This window comes from Eschrichtius robustus, chromosome 14 (assembly GCF_028021215.1).
Source record: "Eschrichtius robustus isolate mEscRob2 chromosome 14, mEscRob2.pri, whole genome shotgun sequence".
Lineage (NCBI taxonomy): Eukaryota > Metazoa > Chordata > Mammalia > Artiodactyla > Eschrichtiidae > Eschrichtius > Eschrichtius robustus.
The window spans coordinates 20,640,324-20,657,739 of record NC_090837.1 but is presented as its reverse complement, the minus strand read 5'-3'; the positions used below and the strand labels follow the sequence as shown (position 1 = coordinate 20,657,739).

Here is a 17,416-nt window from a genome sequence, read left to right as displayed (position 1 = left end):
CAAACAGATGAGCTGCCGGTGATTGCTTCAGAGTTTTCCCCAAGGATCACCTCAGTTCTTGGTGTTTGGATGGGGCTAACCCAGGGCATGGCTTGTTTTTGTGTCACCTTTGCCTTCCACACCTAGAAAATGTTTAGAATTGGTACATTCTTTGACGTCCCTTTGGATTATGTGGCTGTTTCGGAAAGGACATTGCCACTGGGTCTCTTAAGCTCATTGAATGCAAGCACAACAGAATGTGAAGAAAGAGCCCTTTTAGAAAAAGAACATGAGCCTCAGAGTTGAAAGGTTATGTTTATTCAAGGTGGAAAAGAAGCAAAGGGTCTCATTTAGTTTCTCCCTGAAAAAAGGGATATCCTCGACCCTGGGGCCCAGCACTGGTAGAAGGTCGAGGGTCAGAGTCCTTATCTCTTACAGGGCTCCAGCACGGCCTGCACAGTGGAAGGTCTCAAAAATAGTAAGAGCCCTGCTCAGCTGTTGTTTGTTTTGTTTTTTTTCAGCTGTTGTTTTTTAAAAAATCTTTAGCTAACAATCTGAATGTTATCTCTTGGTTTAGATATCCAAGAAGCTCATCAGTTCCTTCTATTTTAGGAAAAGATAAAAATATTATTTATTGTGGGTTTCTTTCTATTTAAAAAGTAATATATAAAGAATGGCAAGAATGTTTGCTAATTGTTGAAGCTGGGCAATAAGTTTGAGGGGATTCATTATATACTATTGCTTCTACTCTTGTTTACATTTGAAAATGCCCATAAGCAATATGTAGACATCACAGAAAATTTGGGAAGTATAGGAAGACATAAAGAAGAAAAAATTAAAACACCCATAATCCTGCCTCTTAAGATGACATTTGATGAGTAAACCTGGTATTTTTTTTCCTCTGTGTGGGTAGGAATGTGTGTACCCATGTATTCACAAACACACACATAGGCATGCTGTTTAGTTTTCTATTGCTCTGTAAAAACTCACCCCAAACTCAGTGGCTTAAAACAACCACCATTTTATTATGCTTAAGGATTTTGTGGGTCAAAAATTGAGACAGGACATAGCAAGGATGGCTGGTCTCTGCTCTTTGATTACTGGGACCTCCACTGGGAAGATTCTGGTGGCAGGGGGTTAGAGTCTTCTAGAAGTTTCTTCACTTACAAGTCTGGTTCCTGGGCTGGAATGACTTGAAGATGGGGCTCCACTGGGACTATTAACCAGAGTGCCTGCATATGACTTCTCCAAGAGGCTTGGGCTTCCTTACAGCATGGTGGCCCCTGGGTAGTCAGACTTCCTGTGTTGCAGCTCAGGGCTACAAAAGTGAGTGTTCAGTGAACAAGACAAAAGCTGTGTGGCCCTTTAAGACCTAGCCTAGGAAGTCACTTAGTGTCACTTTCGCCATACTCTACTGGTCAGAGTAGCCACTGTCCCCCCAGATTCAAGGGAAGGAGGATGAAAGAATTTGCAGTCCTGTTTTAAAAGCCGCCACACGTGTATATGCTTTTCCTCCCAAATTTTGGATCATGGAGGCATATATAGTCTTAAGTCAGTTGTCTGTCTTCTTACTAATGTATCAGTGAAATTTATAATTACATAAAAATTTAAAGAATCTGTACCACAAATAAACATTATAAACAAAATCAAAAGATATTTTACAGGGTAGGAACAAAATTGATAACACACAAGACAAAGGACTAATAAATTTAAGGTTGAAAAAGCCCTTATATATCAGAGTTAAAATGCTGACAACCAATAAAATGGGCAATGAGGATGAACACTTAGACCATAGGAAAAAAGTTTAGATAAATATATATCTATACACACACATACATAGACAAATGTATAGAGAGATGCTTAACTCACTTTTAATTAAAGGGAAGCATTTTCACCTATCATATTTCATTTTTCACCTGTCATGTTGGCAAAGATTAGAAATAATGATTTTCATTTTAAAAAATGTGTAGGAAGCAACCCTTCCTCGAGAGTGTGACCCTGAAAGGTCTTTTTCTTTTTAATGTAAAGTACAAATAAAGGTGTTTCATTGTTTTACTTTAGCTGTTGCAGGCCAGAGCAGACAGTCACTTTCAGCGGAGAGCCCTCCCTGGGGCCTTCCAGTCATGGAGAAGGCTCTGGCAGTGGCACCAGCAGGAGAGAGTCCTCTATGCCAGAGCAGCACGCTTTCACAGGTATGCCGTGAGGCTCCTGTCTGCCCTGGGCCAGGCGTCTCAGGTCAGTTCTGCCACCCACATAGCCATTTGCTTTGTTTCTTAGCCTGCCAGTCCCCTAGGCCCTGGTTCTTCCTTGATTTTCAATAATGTGGGCTCTTTGAGCTCATCTAGCAGAAAAAGACAGCCATTGTTTCCCCTGGGAAAACTTGTGTCTATCTGTGTAGCAAGTGCTTTCAGAACAGCCCTGGTTTTATGCCCGTTCCCTCGTTACAAGCCGCAGTGAGCCGCATTAAAGCTGCCCATTAGCTTTCTGGATCAGAGTGTGGTTGGACCTCGCATTGCCTTGGCAGGCTTTCTTGAGCGTGATTTCCCTGAAACGCTTGGTTCCTGTTCTGCTAGACCTGGCTTTTTGAAGTCTTGGAATTATCGTTGTCAACAAAATTAGAACGGGCAAGGAGCAGAGCTCCATCCTTTTAGCTCTCACAGGAGCAAACTTGCCCAGAGCCAGGTCCGTGCTACCTGTTGGTGGAATGTCATGAAGAGATTATTAATGACTAACTGTTGGCCACTGTGGTGGGTGCGGTGTGATGGGTAAAACGAAAATATAGAAGCTCATTTGCCTGTGATATCGTCATCTTCACTAATAATTTCCTTCTCACAGCAGTCCTGAGAGAACAGGTTCAAAGTGATAAATGACTCACCCATGTAACAACCATTAAGTGGCAGAGCCAGGGTTTACATTCAGTCTCCCTGATTCCAAAGTCCAAGTACTTGCTACTGGATCAAGAGGAATATCTTTTTGATGACTGGGTAGGAACTTTAAATCTTGGTGAGGAGGAGAGACTGATATACAAGGGACAATTGAAGAACAATCCAAGAGAATAGACCCATGTGTCCTCAATGGTGTCAGCACAAGTTCTTCCAGAGCTCAGACCTGGTGCTGAGGGAGGTGCCCTGGGGAGACTCTCTGTGAGCTGGCGGTGAGGATGGCTGGTGGGATGAAGAGGGCCAGACTGAGGGGCTGCCTGCTCCTACAGGTAGATGATGGACAGATGTTTGAGCAGGTGCGTGGAACTAGTACGGTGACAGTTTGGGAGATTGCCCTGAGGACAGTGTGCATCAACTTAGGACAGTGAAACAAGGGGGAGGGACATGCATTGGGAGAAGTTGCAGTGAACTTGGCTTTGGAGGACTCTGAATGCTGGTTTGAGAGGATCAGCCAGAACCCCGGGCTCCTTACACGAAGTTCAAGATGTTTCTAGGGGGTGGCCACAAGGAAAAGTGGCTGACGTGGGCTAGCATTTACCTCTGCCCCCTCCCCGGCAGAGAGCAGCTGCACCTTTCCTTAGTTCCTGTGTTGAGGTCTAGTGTAAGATTCATTCAAAAAATGGCTTCACTACGAAAACACACACATACACGCCCCTTTGTTTTCTTTACAAATGAGTCATGTTTGGTTCTATTGCTTTTTTGTATTTTGGCATGTTGTGGGGACCAGAAATTGAGGGTACCTTCAAAGCAGCCAAGAGGAGCTCCTAAAAGGGCTTTTGCTGGGGGGCAGGCATGGGTGAGTTTAGAACCATCACTTGAGACAAAAGGGTGGAAGGTGAATCAGAGGCAGGAAGTAGCACGGAGGCTTGAAGGATGGCGAAGAGGATCTAGGCGTTATCTTTTTCGGGTTTAGTGAGATCTTTTTAGAAAAGTTAGTTTTTCAGGTTCCCGCCTTCCTGGTTCACAGGAAGGCAGAGTGATTGAGAACCTGGCCTAGAAGCCGACAGGCCTGACCGAGTTCAGACCCTTGCTCCATGCTTGCCAGCTCTGTGACCCTGGACAAGCCACTCAGTCTCTCTGAGCCCCTGTTTCCTCAAGTTTAAAATGGAGGTGATTTGATAATAGTCCTTATCTCACAGGGTTGTCATGAAAACTAAGTGGGATAATCCATGTAAAATACAAGCAGAGTGCCCAGCATAAAATATTAACTGTCCCCTGACCCCTAGAATTGATTTGTGACTCTTAGGGTAAATTAATATCCATAGGTTTGGTTTGGAGTTTAGCAAATCAAAGTTCTAAATAGATGTGTATGTTCTATCTTTCCATAATTCTTAGGGTATTTAAAATATTTTAGGAATACGGATGGAATTTATGGTGGAATCTCATGAATTATGAATAAAAATGGTAGTTTATTAACCTGCCAGTGAAATATTATACTGAGAATGAGACAAGACTGGTTTGCCTTTTTTTTTTTTAATTGAGCTAAAATTTACATACAGTGAAAGGTACAGATGTTAAGTAAACATATTGATGAGTTTTTACAAATTACATCTCTGGATAATCAACACCCCAGTCAACATACGGAACATTTCCATCACCCCAGAAAGTTCCTTCAAGCCCTTTTCCAGCCAGTTCCTATCCTGCATAAATAACCACTGTTCTGATTTCTGGCATTCTAGGTTAATTTTGCATGTTTTTGAACTTTGTACAGTGGGATCAGGCAGTAATGTACTCTATTGTGTCTGCAAGTCTTTTAAAGCTCAGCGTAATGTTTTTGAGATTGTGCCAGGTTGTTGCATGTATCTGTAGCTGTTTTTTATTTGCTGAGTAGTATTCTATTGTATGAATCGAAGACAGTATTTTGATCCATTTTAACAGAGGAGTTGTTTCCAGTTTGAGGCCATTATGCGTAAGGCTGCCGTGAACATTTGTTTTAGTGGAATATGTTTTCATTTCTCTTGGGTAGATACCAAGAAGTAGACTTCTGGATCAGGGGTGGGTTTATGCTTAATCTTACAGGTGGTTGCATCATTTTATGCTCCCACCAGCAAATCTGAGAATTCTGGTTGCTCCAGATCCTCACCAGCTTTGTTTTTGACAGTCTTTTTAACTTAGCCATTACAGTGGGTGTGGAGTGCTGTCTCATTTTCCTGATGACTAATGATTTTCCAGCATTTCTTTAAAGCCTAATGAGCCAGGAACGGAAGCCTCTGTAATTTGACCAAGTCAGATTGATTGCCAGGAAGGAGGGAATTCCAGAGGAACTCTGGAATGCTGCTGTACCTGAGGGAAGGGAATTTGTAACCTTTGGGCTCCCACTGAAGGAACTGAGGAGACTCTAAGAGAAACAGGGATCTGTTTTGGATTGATTGCTGTTTCTGAGGCAAGTTGAGGAGGGACTCACTAGGGAGAGCTGTCATGAGTATCCTCAGGAGTGAATGAATGGACATAGCAAAGCTTGTCTGGGGCATCGCTGGTGAGGAAGCAATAACCATCCAAAGAGGGGGTCCTTGTGGCCTCTTACAACTGCTGCATGACGTTGGGAGAAACAGTTTCTTTGCAGTTGGCTTTCTGTGTGACTGATGAATGGTAGAGCTGTTCTTTCTTTTCAATCTGAGCTGATTTTCATTCTTTGAATACCAGACAGGTTTTGACTCTTTCAGCCTTTATCATGTGCTTATTGACCATTTTATATCTTTTGTGAAGTGTCTGTTCAAGTCTTTTTCCTAGCTTTTTAAAAAATTAGGTTATATGTCTTTTTAAAATTATTATTGATTTGTAGAAGTTTTTAAAAAATATATTCTGGTTCGTATTATTTCTTTTATTGGACTAGGTATTAAAAATATTTTCTTCCAGTGTGTGACTTGCTTTTCCATTTTTTAACAGTATTTTTTTTTAATTGAGAGCAAAGTAGGTGGTTATATATGTACTGAAATGAATTAATAGGTTTTTTTTTTTTGATGAGTGGAAGTGTTTAATTTCGATACAGTCCAGGGGAACTTTCCTGGTGGTCCAGTGGTTAAGACTGTGCTTCCAATGCAGGGGGCCTGGGTTCAATCCCTGGTCAGGGAACTAAGATCCCACATGCTGCACAGCATGGCCAAAAAAAAGAAATTAAAAATAATAATAATAAAAATAAATAAAAAGTAGAAAAATTATATTGTGGTGGTTTAAAACAATTTTTGATACAGTCCATTTCCTCAGTTTTTTTCTTTTATAATTAGTGATTTGGGGGTTCTCTCTAAAATAATTTGCCTACTCCAAGATCTCAAAAGATATCTTCCTACATTTTCTCCAGAAGCTTTATAGTTTTAGCATTTACACTTAGGTCTGTGATCATCTTGAATTTTTTTCTGTATATGGTATGAGGTAGGAGTCAAGGATTTTTTTTTTTTTTCTGTTCTTCGGTGTTTTCCAGCACCATTTCTTTTTTTTTTAATATTTATTTATTCATTCATTCATGCATGCATGCTGCGCCAGGTCTTAGTTGTGGCACACAGGATCTTTGTTGTGGCATGCGGACTTCTTAGTTGTGGCATGAGGACTTCTTAGTTGTGGCATGAGGACTTCTTAGTTGAGGCATGAGGACTTCTTAGTTGCGGCTTGCGGACTCTTAGTTGCGGCATGCAGTCCAGCACCATTTCTTGAGAAGACTTTCATTCCCCCATTGAATTGCCTTGGCACCTTTGTTGAAAATCAATTGGCCGTATATGTTTGTATCTATTTCTGGACTTTCTTTTCTGTTTCATGTATCTGTGTGTTTAATGTGTTTATTCTTAATGCCATTAAGATACTATCTTGATTACTGTATCTTTATAGCAGGTTTTGAAATGAGCTTATTCTTCCTGGGATTTTGTTTGGAATCACACTGAATCTGTATAGATCAATTTAGGGGAGATTGGATATCTTAACCATATTGAGACTTACCATAAAAAGAACTTGGTACATCCTCCATTTATATAGGTTTTCTTTAATTTTTCTCAGCAGTGTTTTGTAACTTTGCATTGAAGTTATATATATATTTTGTTAAATTTATTCCTAAATATCTTATTTTTTTGATGCTGTTGTAAATGGAATTACTTTTAAAATTCATTTTCTAATTGTTTGTCCTAATATATAGAAGGACAGTCGATACCTTGAGTTCCATGACCATTCTAAATTTCTAAATTCACTTACTAGTTTTAGTTCATCCTTCCTTTCTTCTTTTAAAATTGCATAGGGTTTCTGCATAAATAATCATGTCATATGTAAACAAAGGCAACTTAATTTATACTTCCCAGTCTGTTTGCTTTTTTTTTCCCTCTTATTGCACTGGCTAGGATCTCCAATAAGGTATTGAATAGAAATGATAAGAGGGTACATACTTGTCTTCTTCCCAATCTTAGGGGGAAAACAAAAGCAGTTAGTATTTCACTGTTGAGGCGTTAGCTTTTTATAGATGCCCTTTATTAGATTGAGAATGTTCCCTTCTATTCTTAGTTTTCTGACTGTTTTTATTATGAATGGTGGATAAATTTTGCCAAATGCTCTTTCCACATTTACTGAGATGATCATATAGTTTTCCTGGTTTTCAAACGTTAAATCAACCTTGTATTCCTGAGACAACCCCAACTTGGTCGTGGTGTATTATCCATTTTACATATTATTGATTTTGGCCTGTTAATGTTTTGTTAAAATTTTTTACACGTACTTTCACGAGGGATATTGGTCTGTAGTTCTCTTGTAATGTTTTAACCTTTATTTTCTGAAATGCTTTTTAAGGTTGGTATTATTTCTTTAAGTTTTTAATGGAATTTCCTAGTGAAATTATCTGGGCCTAGAGTTTTTGTTTTTGTTTTTTAATGAGAAGGTTTTTGATTACAGATTTCATTTTGTAAATAGATACAGAGCTACTGAGAGTTTCTTTTTGTGTCAGTTTTGGTAAGCTCTGTTTTTCAAGGAATTTTTCATTCTGTCCAGGGTGTCAAATATATTGGCATAAAGCTGTTCATAAAAGTTCCTTTTGGAACTTCCCTGGTGGCACAGTGGTTAAGAATCCACCTGCCAGTGCAGGGGACAGGGGTTTGAGCCCTGGTCTGGGAAGATCCCACACTCCACGGAGCAACTAAGCCCGTGCGTCACGACTACTGAGCTTGTGCTCTAGAGCCCACGTGCCACAACTACTGAAGCCTGTGCGCCTAAAGCCCATGCTCTGCAACGAGAGAAGCCACCGCAATGAGAAGCAAGTATACCACAACGAAGAGTAGTCCCCACTCACCACAACTAGAGAAAGCCCATGCGCAACAACAAAGACCCAATGCAACCATAAATAAATAAATAAATAAACAAATAAATTTATATTAAAAAAAGGTGCCCTTTAATGTCTGTAGAATCTGGAATGATACCACCACTTTCATTCCTGATTTTGGTAATTTGTGTGTTTTCTCTCTTTTTCTTGATCAGTCTTGCTAAGAATTTATTTGTTTTTTTAAAAAGCCAACTTTTGCTAATTTTCTTTTTTTTTTTTTTAAAGATGTGTTTATAATGTGAATGATATATCTAGTATAACATGCTGTGGTTTTTTCTTTTCTTTTTTTTTAAAGAGAGTGGTTGCTTGAGGATAAATAGCTAGTTTTTTTTTTTTTAATTAATTAATTAATTAATGGCTGTGTTGGGTCTTCGTTTCTGTGCAAGGGCTTTCTCCAGTTGCTGCAAGTGGGGGCCACTCTTCATCGCGGTGTGCGGGCCTCTCACTATCGCGGCCTCTCTTGTTGCGGAGCACAGGCTCCAGACGCACAGGCTCAGTAATTGTGGCTCACGGGCCCAGCTGTTCCGCGGCATGTGGGATCTTCCCAGACCAGGGCTTGAACCCGTGTCCCCTGCATTGGTAGGCAGATTCTCAACCACTGCGCCACCAGGGAAGCCCCTGTTTATTTTTCTTTAATTGATGTAAGCTCTTTATTTTGTTCTTTCTACCTACTTTAGATTTTTAGTTTGATGTAGTCCATTTGTTTATTTTTGCTTTTGTTTCTTTTGCCTGAATGAGGTGTATCCAGAAAGATATTGCTAAGACCAATGTCAGAGGTTGTACTGCCTGTGTTTTCTTCTAGGATTTTTATGGTTTCAGGTCATACATTCAAGTGTTTAATACATTTTGAGTTAATTTTTGTGTATGCTGTAAAATAGTGGTCTAGTTTTATTCTTTTACGTGTGGTTGTCCAGTTTTCTCAACACTATTTTTTGAAGAGACTATCCTTTCTGCATTGTATGTTCGTCTTTATCATAAATCAGTTGTCCATATGTGTGTGGACTTATTTCTGTGCTCTCAATTCTGTTCCATTGATCTCTGTGTCTTTTTTTTTTTTTTCCTGCCAGTGCCATGTTGTTTTGATTAATATAGCTTTGTAGTATAATTTTCAGTCAGGGAGTATGATATCTCTAGCTTTGTTCTTTTTTCCTCAGGATTGCTTTGGCTTTTCGGGGTCTACCTTTTTTATTTTTTAAAGTAGTTCTAGGAATTACAGTATGCATCATTAACTTATTACAGCTCTATTTAGAATACTATTTTTTTTTTTTTTTTGGCTGTGTTGGGTCTTCGTTGCTGCACGTGGGCTTTCTCTAGTTGTAGTGAGAGGGGGCTACTCTTCGTTGCAGTACGCAGGCTTCTCATTGGGGTGGCTTCTCTTGTTGTGGGGCACGGGCTCTAGGTGTGCGGGCTTCAGTAGTTGTGGCACGTGGGCTCAGTAGTTGTGGCTTCCAGGCTCTAGAGCACAGGCTCAGTAGTTGTGACGCACGGGCTTAGTTGCTCTGTGGCATGTGGGATCTTCCCGGACCAGGGCTCGAACCTGTGTCCCCTGCATCGGCAGGCGGATTCTTAACCACTGTGCCATCAGGGAAGCCCTATTTAGAATACTACTGTACTACTTCATGTTAAATGTAAGAACGTAAAAATAGTAAAATTCCTTTCCTCTTTATCTTGATGGTATTTGTTGTCATATATTTTGTGTCTACAATACTTTTTACCCAATACAATGTTATTATTTTTGCTTTAAACCATCAGAATTATTTTTTAAAAATCAGGAGAAGAAAAAATATAGTCTTTTATATTTACCCACATATTTTCCATATCTGGTGTACTTTGTTTCTTTCTGTAGATTTGCGGTTTTTATCTGTATCATTTCCTTTCATCCTGAAGAAGATCCTTTGGCATTTTTATAGAGTACGGGTTAGCTGGAGATGAACCATCTCAGCTTTTGTTTTATGCTCATTTCACTGTCTCATGTTTAAAGGACTTTTCCCTGGCTATGGAACAATGAGTTGATTTCTCCATCCCCTCACTTCCAAGTGTTTTTAAGACAGTGTTCTGTTGTCTTCTCACCTCCATTATTTCTGATGAAAAGTCACGTGTCATTTGTATTGTTTCCCTGAATGTAATCTGTCTCTCTTCCTTTCCTTTTAAGATGTTCTTACCAATCTTTGGTTTTCAGCATTTAGGGTGGGATGTATTTAGGTGTAGTTTTCTTATGTTTGTCCTGCTTGGGGTTCACTGAGCTGCTTGGATCAGAGGTGTCACCCCACCCCCACTCCAACCAACTTTGGGAAGTCTTTTATTTCTTCAAGTAATTTATCTGCTGTTCTCTCCTTCTGAGACTCAAATTATACTATGTTAGACCACTTAATATTGTCCCACAGGTCACCGAGGCTCTATTCAATATTTTTCTTCCCTTTTTCTCTCTGGTGTTTGGATTGTATGCTTTTCTGTTGATCTGTCTTCAAGTTCAGTGGTCTTTCTTATACAGTTTCTAATTTGTAGCCCATCCAATGACTTTTCTGCTTCAGATATGGTACTTATCAATTCTAGGATTTTCATTTGCTTCCTTTTTTTTTTTAAATTGTGGTAAAACATGTAACATAAAGCTTACCATTTTATATTTTAAAAGATGAAGTTTGCTCAATATTTTATGTATTTATTACAATCACAAAAGAAACAACCAAAGAGGAATTGTAATTATTAATTTTTTTAAAATATAAAATTAGTTTCATTTTGGTGTGAAGAACATGATTTTAAGTATTTCAGTATAAAGTGGCAAGATTTCTGTAAAGGTAATTAATTGTCTTGTCAATTGGTGTTTCTGTCTACTGTATCGTTTAATAGTTGGAAGTATTTCAGTCAAAAATGAGTTGTGGGGGACTTCCCTGGTGGCACAGTGGTTAAGAATCCACCTGCCAATGCAGGGGACACGGGTTCAAGCCCTGGTCTGGGAAGATCCCACATGCCGTGGAGCAACTAAGCCCATGTACCACAACTACTGAGCCTGCGCTCTAGAGCCCATGCTCCACAACAAGAGAAGCCACCGCAATGAGAAGCCTGTGCACCGCAACAAAGAGTAGCCCCCGTTCGCCGCAACTAGAGAAAGCCTGCATGCAGCAACAAAGACCCAATGCAGCCAAAAATAAATAAATAAATAGATTTATTTTTTAAAAATGAGTTATCCACACAGCATCACAGCAGACAATAAAATAAAGGCTGAGAAAATGGAAGGAAAATGTGGAGAAGAGAGGAATGGGAAAAAATTTATCTTTTAATCTTAATCCGTGAATATCTCTTGGACCTAAAATAAGTAAGTTATATGTCTTAGTAGCTATTATTATACTGAAAGAAAAGACTTGCCGAAAGGATATAATATTTCTTAGTTCAGAGAGAAGTTATGTTTTCAAGATGCTTAGTTTATTAGTCTCCTCAAATCTTTCCTCTTCAATTTGTTTGGCTTTATTTTCCATTTACTTTTAAATTAAAACATGTATATATACATATGCATCTATTTTCAGTTCTAATATTCCACTGAAATAAACTCTGAATCATTAAGATAATTTTTTTTTAAACTTACCATTTTAACCATTTTCAAGTACACAATTCGGTGGCATTAAGTACATTCACAGTATTATACAGTCATCACCACTATCCACTTCTAGAATTTTTTCATCATCCTAAACAGAAACTCTGTACCCATTAAGCAGTAACTTTTCACTGTCATCTACTCCCAGCCCAGGTAACCTCTAACCTACTTTCTGTCTCCGCAATTGCCTATTCTATGTACCTCATGTAAGTGGAACCATAAAATATTTGTCATTTTGTGCCTGACTTAGTCCACTTAGCATGACATTTTCAAGGTTTATCCGTATTGTAGCACATGTAAGAATTTCGTTCCTTTTTATGGCTTAATAATATTCCATTGTATGGACATACCACAATTTGTTTTTCCATCCATGTGTTGATAGATAGGTCAGCTTGACAGATAGATAGGTTGTTTCCACCTTTTGGCTATTGTGAATAATGCTGCTGTGAGCACCTGTTTGAGTCCCTGCTTTTAATCCTTTTGGCTATATACCTAGGAGTGGAATTACTGGATCAATATGGTAATTCTGTGTTTAACTTTTTGAGGAACCACCAAACTATTTAGTTCTTTTTTTGTAGTTTGTTTCTCTTATGAGAGTCCCTGTCAACTAATTTTGTTCATCTTTTCATTAAAATACAAAACTTACATATAATAGCTCTTTTTAAGTGTTTGCCAATTCCAACATTTGGGTCATTATTTTCAGCTTCTTTTCGTTAAAGTGTGTTGCATTTTGTTCTGGCAGGTGGTGGTTCATGTTTATTCTGGTGGTTCCTGTTGATCCTGTCCAGTGTGGTTTTATTCTTTCTTTGTGTGGGTCTTTTTTGATTTTGTCTTCAGGGTTAGGGCATGACTCTTATTCCTAGGGCCTAGCCTTTCTGAGTCTGAGGTTCCCAGCAAGGTCTCTTCACTCTGACTAGGCCAGAACTCCCTCTCCCAGCCCTGTCCAACCTCTGGTATCTGCATTCAGCTCTTAGCTCTGCAGCAGCTGCTCTGCTAGGGCTTGTGGAGTCTGCTTGTGCAGCCTCATCTGTGGAGGGCACAAGGTGTCCATGAGCATGCCTGGGGGTGGGGTAGGGTCGCTACCACCCAGGCCTGGGAAGGCCACATGTGTCCACCCAGTTCCTCCTCTCTGGTCTCGAACTCCAGTCTCTGCCTCAGCTCAGTGAGACTGTCCTGCTCTCCTTGGACTCCCTCCCCTGCCCCCAGTGCCCAGAAACTGCCCCCAGGAGAAGGCCTGGGCAGCCAAGGGGCTAACCTTGCATGTTTCCCATCTCTCAAGGATCACATCTGCATTGCCTCTTGCCCAGTGCCTGGAAACAGGTGCTTCATATATCTTGTCCCATTTTGTAATACACATGGCTGGAGGGCAGGCCTAGGACCAGTTGCTGTGTCGTGGCTGGAAGTGTTTTGAGTGGTGTGTCTGATGGGTTAAATGCCAGGGGAGCTGTCTTCTTCTGTCCCCCAGTGTCCTGATGGCTTTGCCGAGACACAGCCCCTGCAGGCTGTTGACCAGTCATCCCAGTGCTGCTTTTGCAGGTTTTGATGTCATTATGGTGTGCAAGTAGGCATAGGTGACAAACCTGTCTCTCTCTTCACCTCACCTGGAATACTTGTTTAAAATTCCGTTTCCTGGGGCCCAGCTCAGCTTTGGGGGTCTGGCATCTGTTTTTAACTACTTCCCCCAAGAATTTGTGTAGCAGCAGCCTGGCTGCTCAGCATGGACTGGAAAGACTTTCACTGTGAGCGTCGAGCACCATTGGTAATTCAGCGTGGGGTGGATGAAGAAATAGGGTCTCAAAGTCTGAGTCTTTTTTGTACCATGTGGGTGAGGCCAGAAATAACGTGGAATGTGTTGGGTCATTTGTGGGTTTTTTGTCTATTGTCTGCTTTCTTTCCTCCCCACCTAGGCTTATTTCGCTCTTAATGGCAGCTTATAAAAGAAAAAATCCAATTATTTGGAACTTCTCATTCTTTTGGAGTTGTTTACTCTTATTCATTTGGGTTCTTTTAGGGTGATGTTAGAGAAGCAGTTGTTTGCACTTTGGTGTCAGAAGATATCTCAGCATCGAGAACACCGCTTGCAAGAGAGAATGGTAAGTGGTTCTCCCCTAGGAGGTACTGGGACCGGGAGGACCTGCTTCAAGCCTTTGCACTCACTGCCTCCCCTCCTAGGACGCTACCCAGACCCAGACCCACCTTGAAGGGCGACCTGCCTGTGACCAGGACTCATGAGGCAGGGGCAGGGTCTGGGCATCTGTTTCCTTTGTCAGTGGAGTTTACAGATGGCGTCTGGGCCAGAGCAGCTCCTGCACATCCAGTTCTTCTGCCTTGGTCATTGTTTGTGGCCTGCAGACTCCCTGGCTTCTGTATCGTCTCCTACTTGACCCATTCTGATCTCTCCCTGCCGCAGGCCATACTCCACGCAGAGCGGCAGTTTCTGCGGAGGTCCTGGTCCACGTGGTGCCAGCAAGCAGCAGCACATCACCTGGAGTGGCAGCGACAAGCAGTGGCCTGTGCCCACCACCGCCTCAGGTGGCTCAGGAAGGCCTTCTGTGTCTGGAGAGAGAGTGCCCGAGGGCTCAGAACAGAGTGAGTGGCCGCTTCTGCCTTTGAAGCCCTTCCCGGCTCAGGGCAGCTTTGACTGTAGTAGCAGCGCTGAGCATCAGTCTGAGGGGTCATGTTAGCCTAGACTCTGGTCTTAAGTTCTGGAAATTCAACTTGAAACAGTCTAAGCAAAACCGGGGCTGTAGGGAGAGGCTCCTGGGGCACCACATGGATCTCTGGGCTCAGGAACTCGGCTGGTCAGACGTGCCTGTGGATCTTAGGTCCTGTCCATCAGCTACATCCTGCTTGCTGATTGGTGCCCATTAGAAGCAGCCGTGCCCAGGGACAGGTCGTGGCAGTTTTTACCTCACCATGTGGTTAAGGACCAGGGCAGGTGCCCCTGTGTTCCCTGCAGGCGTCATCCTGCCTTGGTTCCTCTCTAGACCTACTTCACGCTCTGAGGGTCTCTCACCTCTCAAACTCTGGCCACATTTAACCTCCTCCTCAGTTACCTGTTACCACATGAATACAGAGCCCTGTGAAGTTGTCCACAAAAATTTGATTTTATGTGTGCTTTTCTGGGTGGAGAACCTAAATCCTTTGGCAGCTCTTCTGAAAGGGTCTTGGTTCCCGTCCATGTTGAAGAACCACTGAGCAGGGGCCAGGGGCTACGAAGGGGTGCCCCTCGAGAGGGCCCTTGCAGGGCCTGGGTTGATCACTGACTGTCTCCCCACAGGAGGACGGGCAGGGCACGGGCTGCACGGTTCCACGCGGCACAGCTCCTGTGTTGGGCCTGGAGCAGGTGGAGGGAGGTGAGGCTTTGGCACAGGCGCGGCCTGCGTGGGGTTGTGGGCACGTGGAGCCGTGTGTCAGGCTGACTCAGGGCGAACATACGGTCTCCTCCACGGTCCCTCGGAAACCACCTGCCTCCGAGTATGGGGAGGAGGCCAGGTGGCAGGTGCAGTGCTAACCTGGTTTCATGAGATGATTGGCTCACAGTTCCATGTTCTGTTAGGTGCCAGGCTGTTCTTCCGTAACGCTCTGAATTTAAAGTTCCTAGTCTAACTGGTCACAGACATCCTCTTCAGGATGAAAAATGTTAAAGCTGAAATTGGTTAGCATTTACCCGCAGGCAGGTACTTGCTCCCTATGATCCTCACAAACCCCTAAGAGGAGCATGTTTATAGAGGAGGATGCTGGGGCTCGGAGGTTAATAAGCACCTTACCCAAGCTCCCCCAAACGAAGTGTGAAACGGAGGCACGTCCGAGCCCTCCTCGGCCCCAGGCCCACAGCGGCCAGCTGTTTCCTGTGTCCGCAGCGCCTGGCCCTGAACAGTGCCGAGCAGCAGAAGCTGATGCGAGCCGACCTGCATCGCCAGCACACCTTGCTGTACAGGGCGCTGCAGACCTGGGGGGTAGGAGATGCTGCTTTCCTCCAGATCTCCTTGCCTGGTAGGGAGGAGGATTCTGGAGGCTTTGTTTCCCTTCCTTGTTCTTCTTGCCCCTCCCAAAACAGAGTAGTAATTCCACAAGACTCAGGGCAAGTGCCCTGGCCAGTGGGTCTTACACTGCAGAGCTAAGTTCTCCCTCCTTGCCTGGGGTACCAGCCTCACCACCAGAGGGGCTCCTTGTCCAGGGGTCCAGTGGTTGGACTCAGCAGGTGAGAGCTTAGCAAGTCCTCTCCCTGTTGTTGCGTGGGCTCCTGCCCGCTCCGCACCCGCTGTGGTGAGCGCCCTGGGCATCACAGCCCCTGCACCTCTGCGGCTGCCTGAGAGTGGGGAGCGGTGTGGGCCTGGGGCAGCCTCCAGTCCTCCTGGTCATCTGCAGATTTACCAGAGCCGGGTGCGGAGCGTCCTTCAGGAGGTGGCAGCCAGGGAGAGCCGGCACAAGAGGCGGCTGCTGTGGTGAGTCTCCACGGCCCCGGCCCAGCCTGAGGAACAGGGAACAGACTGCAGACCCGGGTGGGTTGGGGGGCCCTGACGAGGGCCAGGCGATGGGGCCTGGCTGCCTCGTGCTGCTCAGAGCATGGCTTTGGCTTTTCCACAGCAAGCACTGTTCCCTGGGCCCCTCGTGTCTTGCACCCGCACTGTGTGCAGAGCGGGGCCTCTGGGAAGCAGCTGCGCCATCTCCTGCATGTCTCGCTAGTCTGAGCGCCTCTCCGGGCCCAGTTCAGACCTGCAGGATTCGCCTTTTCATCTCCTCTCAGCACCCAGTCAGTCCCCCCACCCCCGGCTCTCCAGGCCTTTCTCCCAGCCTCTGGGACCATCTGTGTCTCTCACACCCATGGACTCACTTATACCCCTCGGCTCCACTGCCTCCGAAGCCTGTCCCACAGCTCCTGCTGAGCCAACCTCTAACCTACTCCCTCCCTCATTTCCGCTCTTTCTTTTCCTGCCTCTTGTGTTTGTTCAGCACGTGCTGTTCCAGGCTGCCCGTGCCCTTCCTCCATTTTCCCTGTCTCCACCTCTCTTATCATGGATGCATCACCTGTGTCATCTTCACCTGGAAACAGCGTAGTGTTCCCCGTGGTGTGTGAATGCACGAGGCCGCAGTGCCTGTGGTGCTTCCACGGCACCTGCACAGAGCAGCTCAGCCGTGTGCAGGGTGTGCAGTCAACATAAACGTGGCTGTCAGCGCGACAGATACGCTTGGGCATGGGGAGACCTCAATTCAGGACCGGGCTGAAGAGCCTTGCACTGTTCACACCCATATCACCCAGTCCCCCCATGTACCCGCAGGGGTGCATTACGTCGCTGGAGAGAGAACGCCGTGGCCCAAGCGGACGAAGCAAAGAAAGCCTCTCGAGCAGCAGCTCACTACAGAAGGACCCTGTGCTCCAAGGTGAGCCCTGGCAAGCCAGCTGGTCGCCGGGGGGTGGGGGCCGTGTTCCTGTGAGAGGGTGGTGTGGGGTGGCTCTGGAGGTTTGAACTGAATGAGGAGCCTAGAAAACGAGATGGCTCCCTTCTCCAGTACATACAGCTGTGCCAGCAGGTGGGTTTATTTACTTGTTTATTGTACTGAATTATGAACCAATATCCATTAAAACAAAAGCATGGCATGTAGTGAGTATGAACC

General features: G+C 43.8%; 1 protein-coding gene across 12 annotated transcripts in view; it reads left to right on the top strand.

Annotated features, from left to right (window-relative positions):
• Nucleotides 1–17,416, top strand: part of SFI1 (SFI1 centrin binding protein) — a 79,738-nt gene that overhangs the window by 53,573 nt on the left and 8,749 nt on the right. For 10 of the 12 annotated variants that reach the window (XM_068563625.1, XM_068563622.1, XM_068563623.1 and 7 more), the window contains 7 exons: nt 2,041–2,171; nt 13,809–13,890; nt 14,208–14,386; nt 15,078–15,153; nt 15,661–15,756; nt 16,169–16,245; nt 17,080–17,182. In XM_068563625.1, the coding sequence (XP_068419726.1) occupies nt 2,041–2,171; nt 13,809–13,890; nt 14,208–14,386; nt 15,078–15,153; nt 15,661–15,756; nt 16,169–16,245; nt 17,080–17,182 (744 nt within the window). Of the gene's footprint in view, nt 1–2,040; nt 2,172–13,808; nt 13,891–14,207; nt 14,387–15,077; nt 15,154–15,660; nt 15,794–16,168; nt 16,246–17,079; nt 17,183–17,416 lie in introns of all 12 variants that reach the window. The other 2 variants (XM_068563624.1, XM_068563626.1) reach the window with 2 other exon arrangements.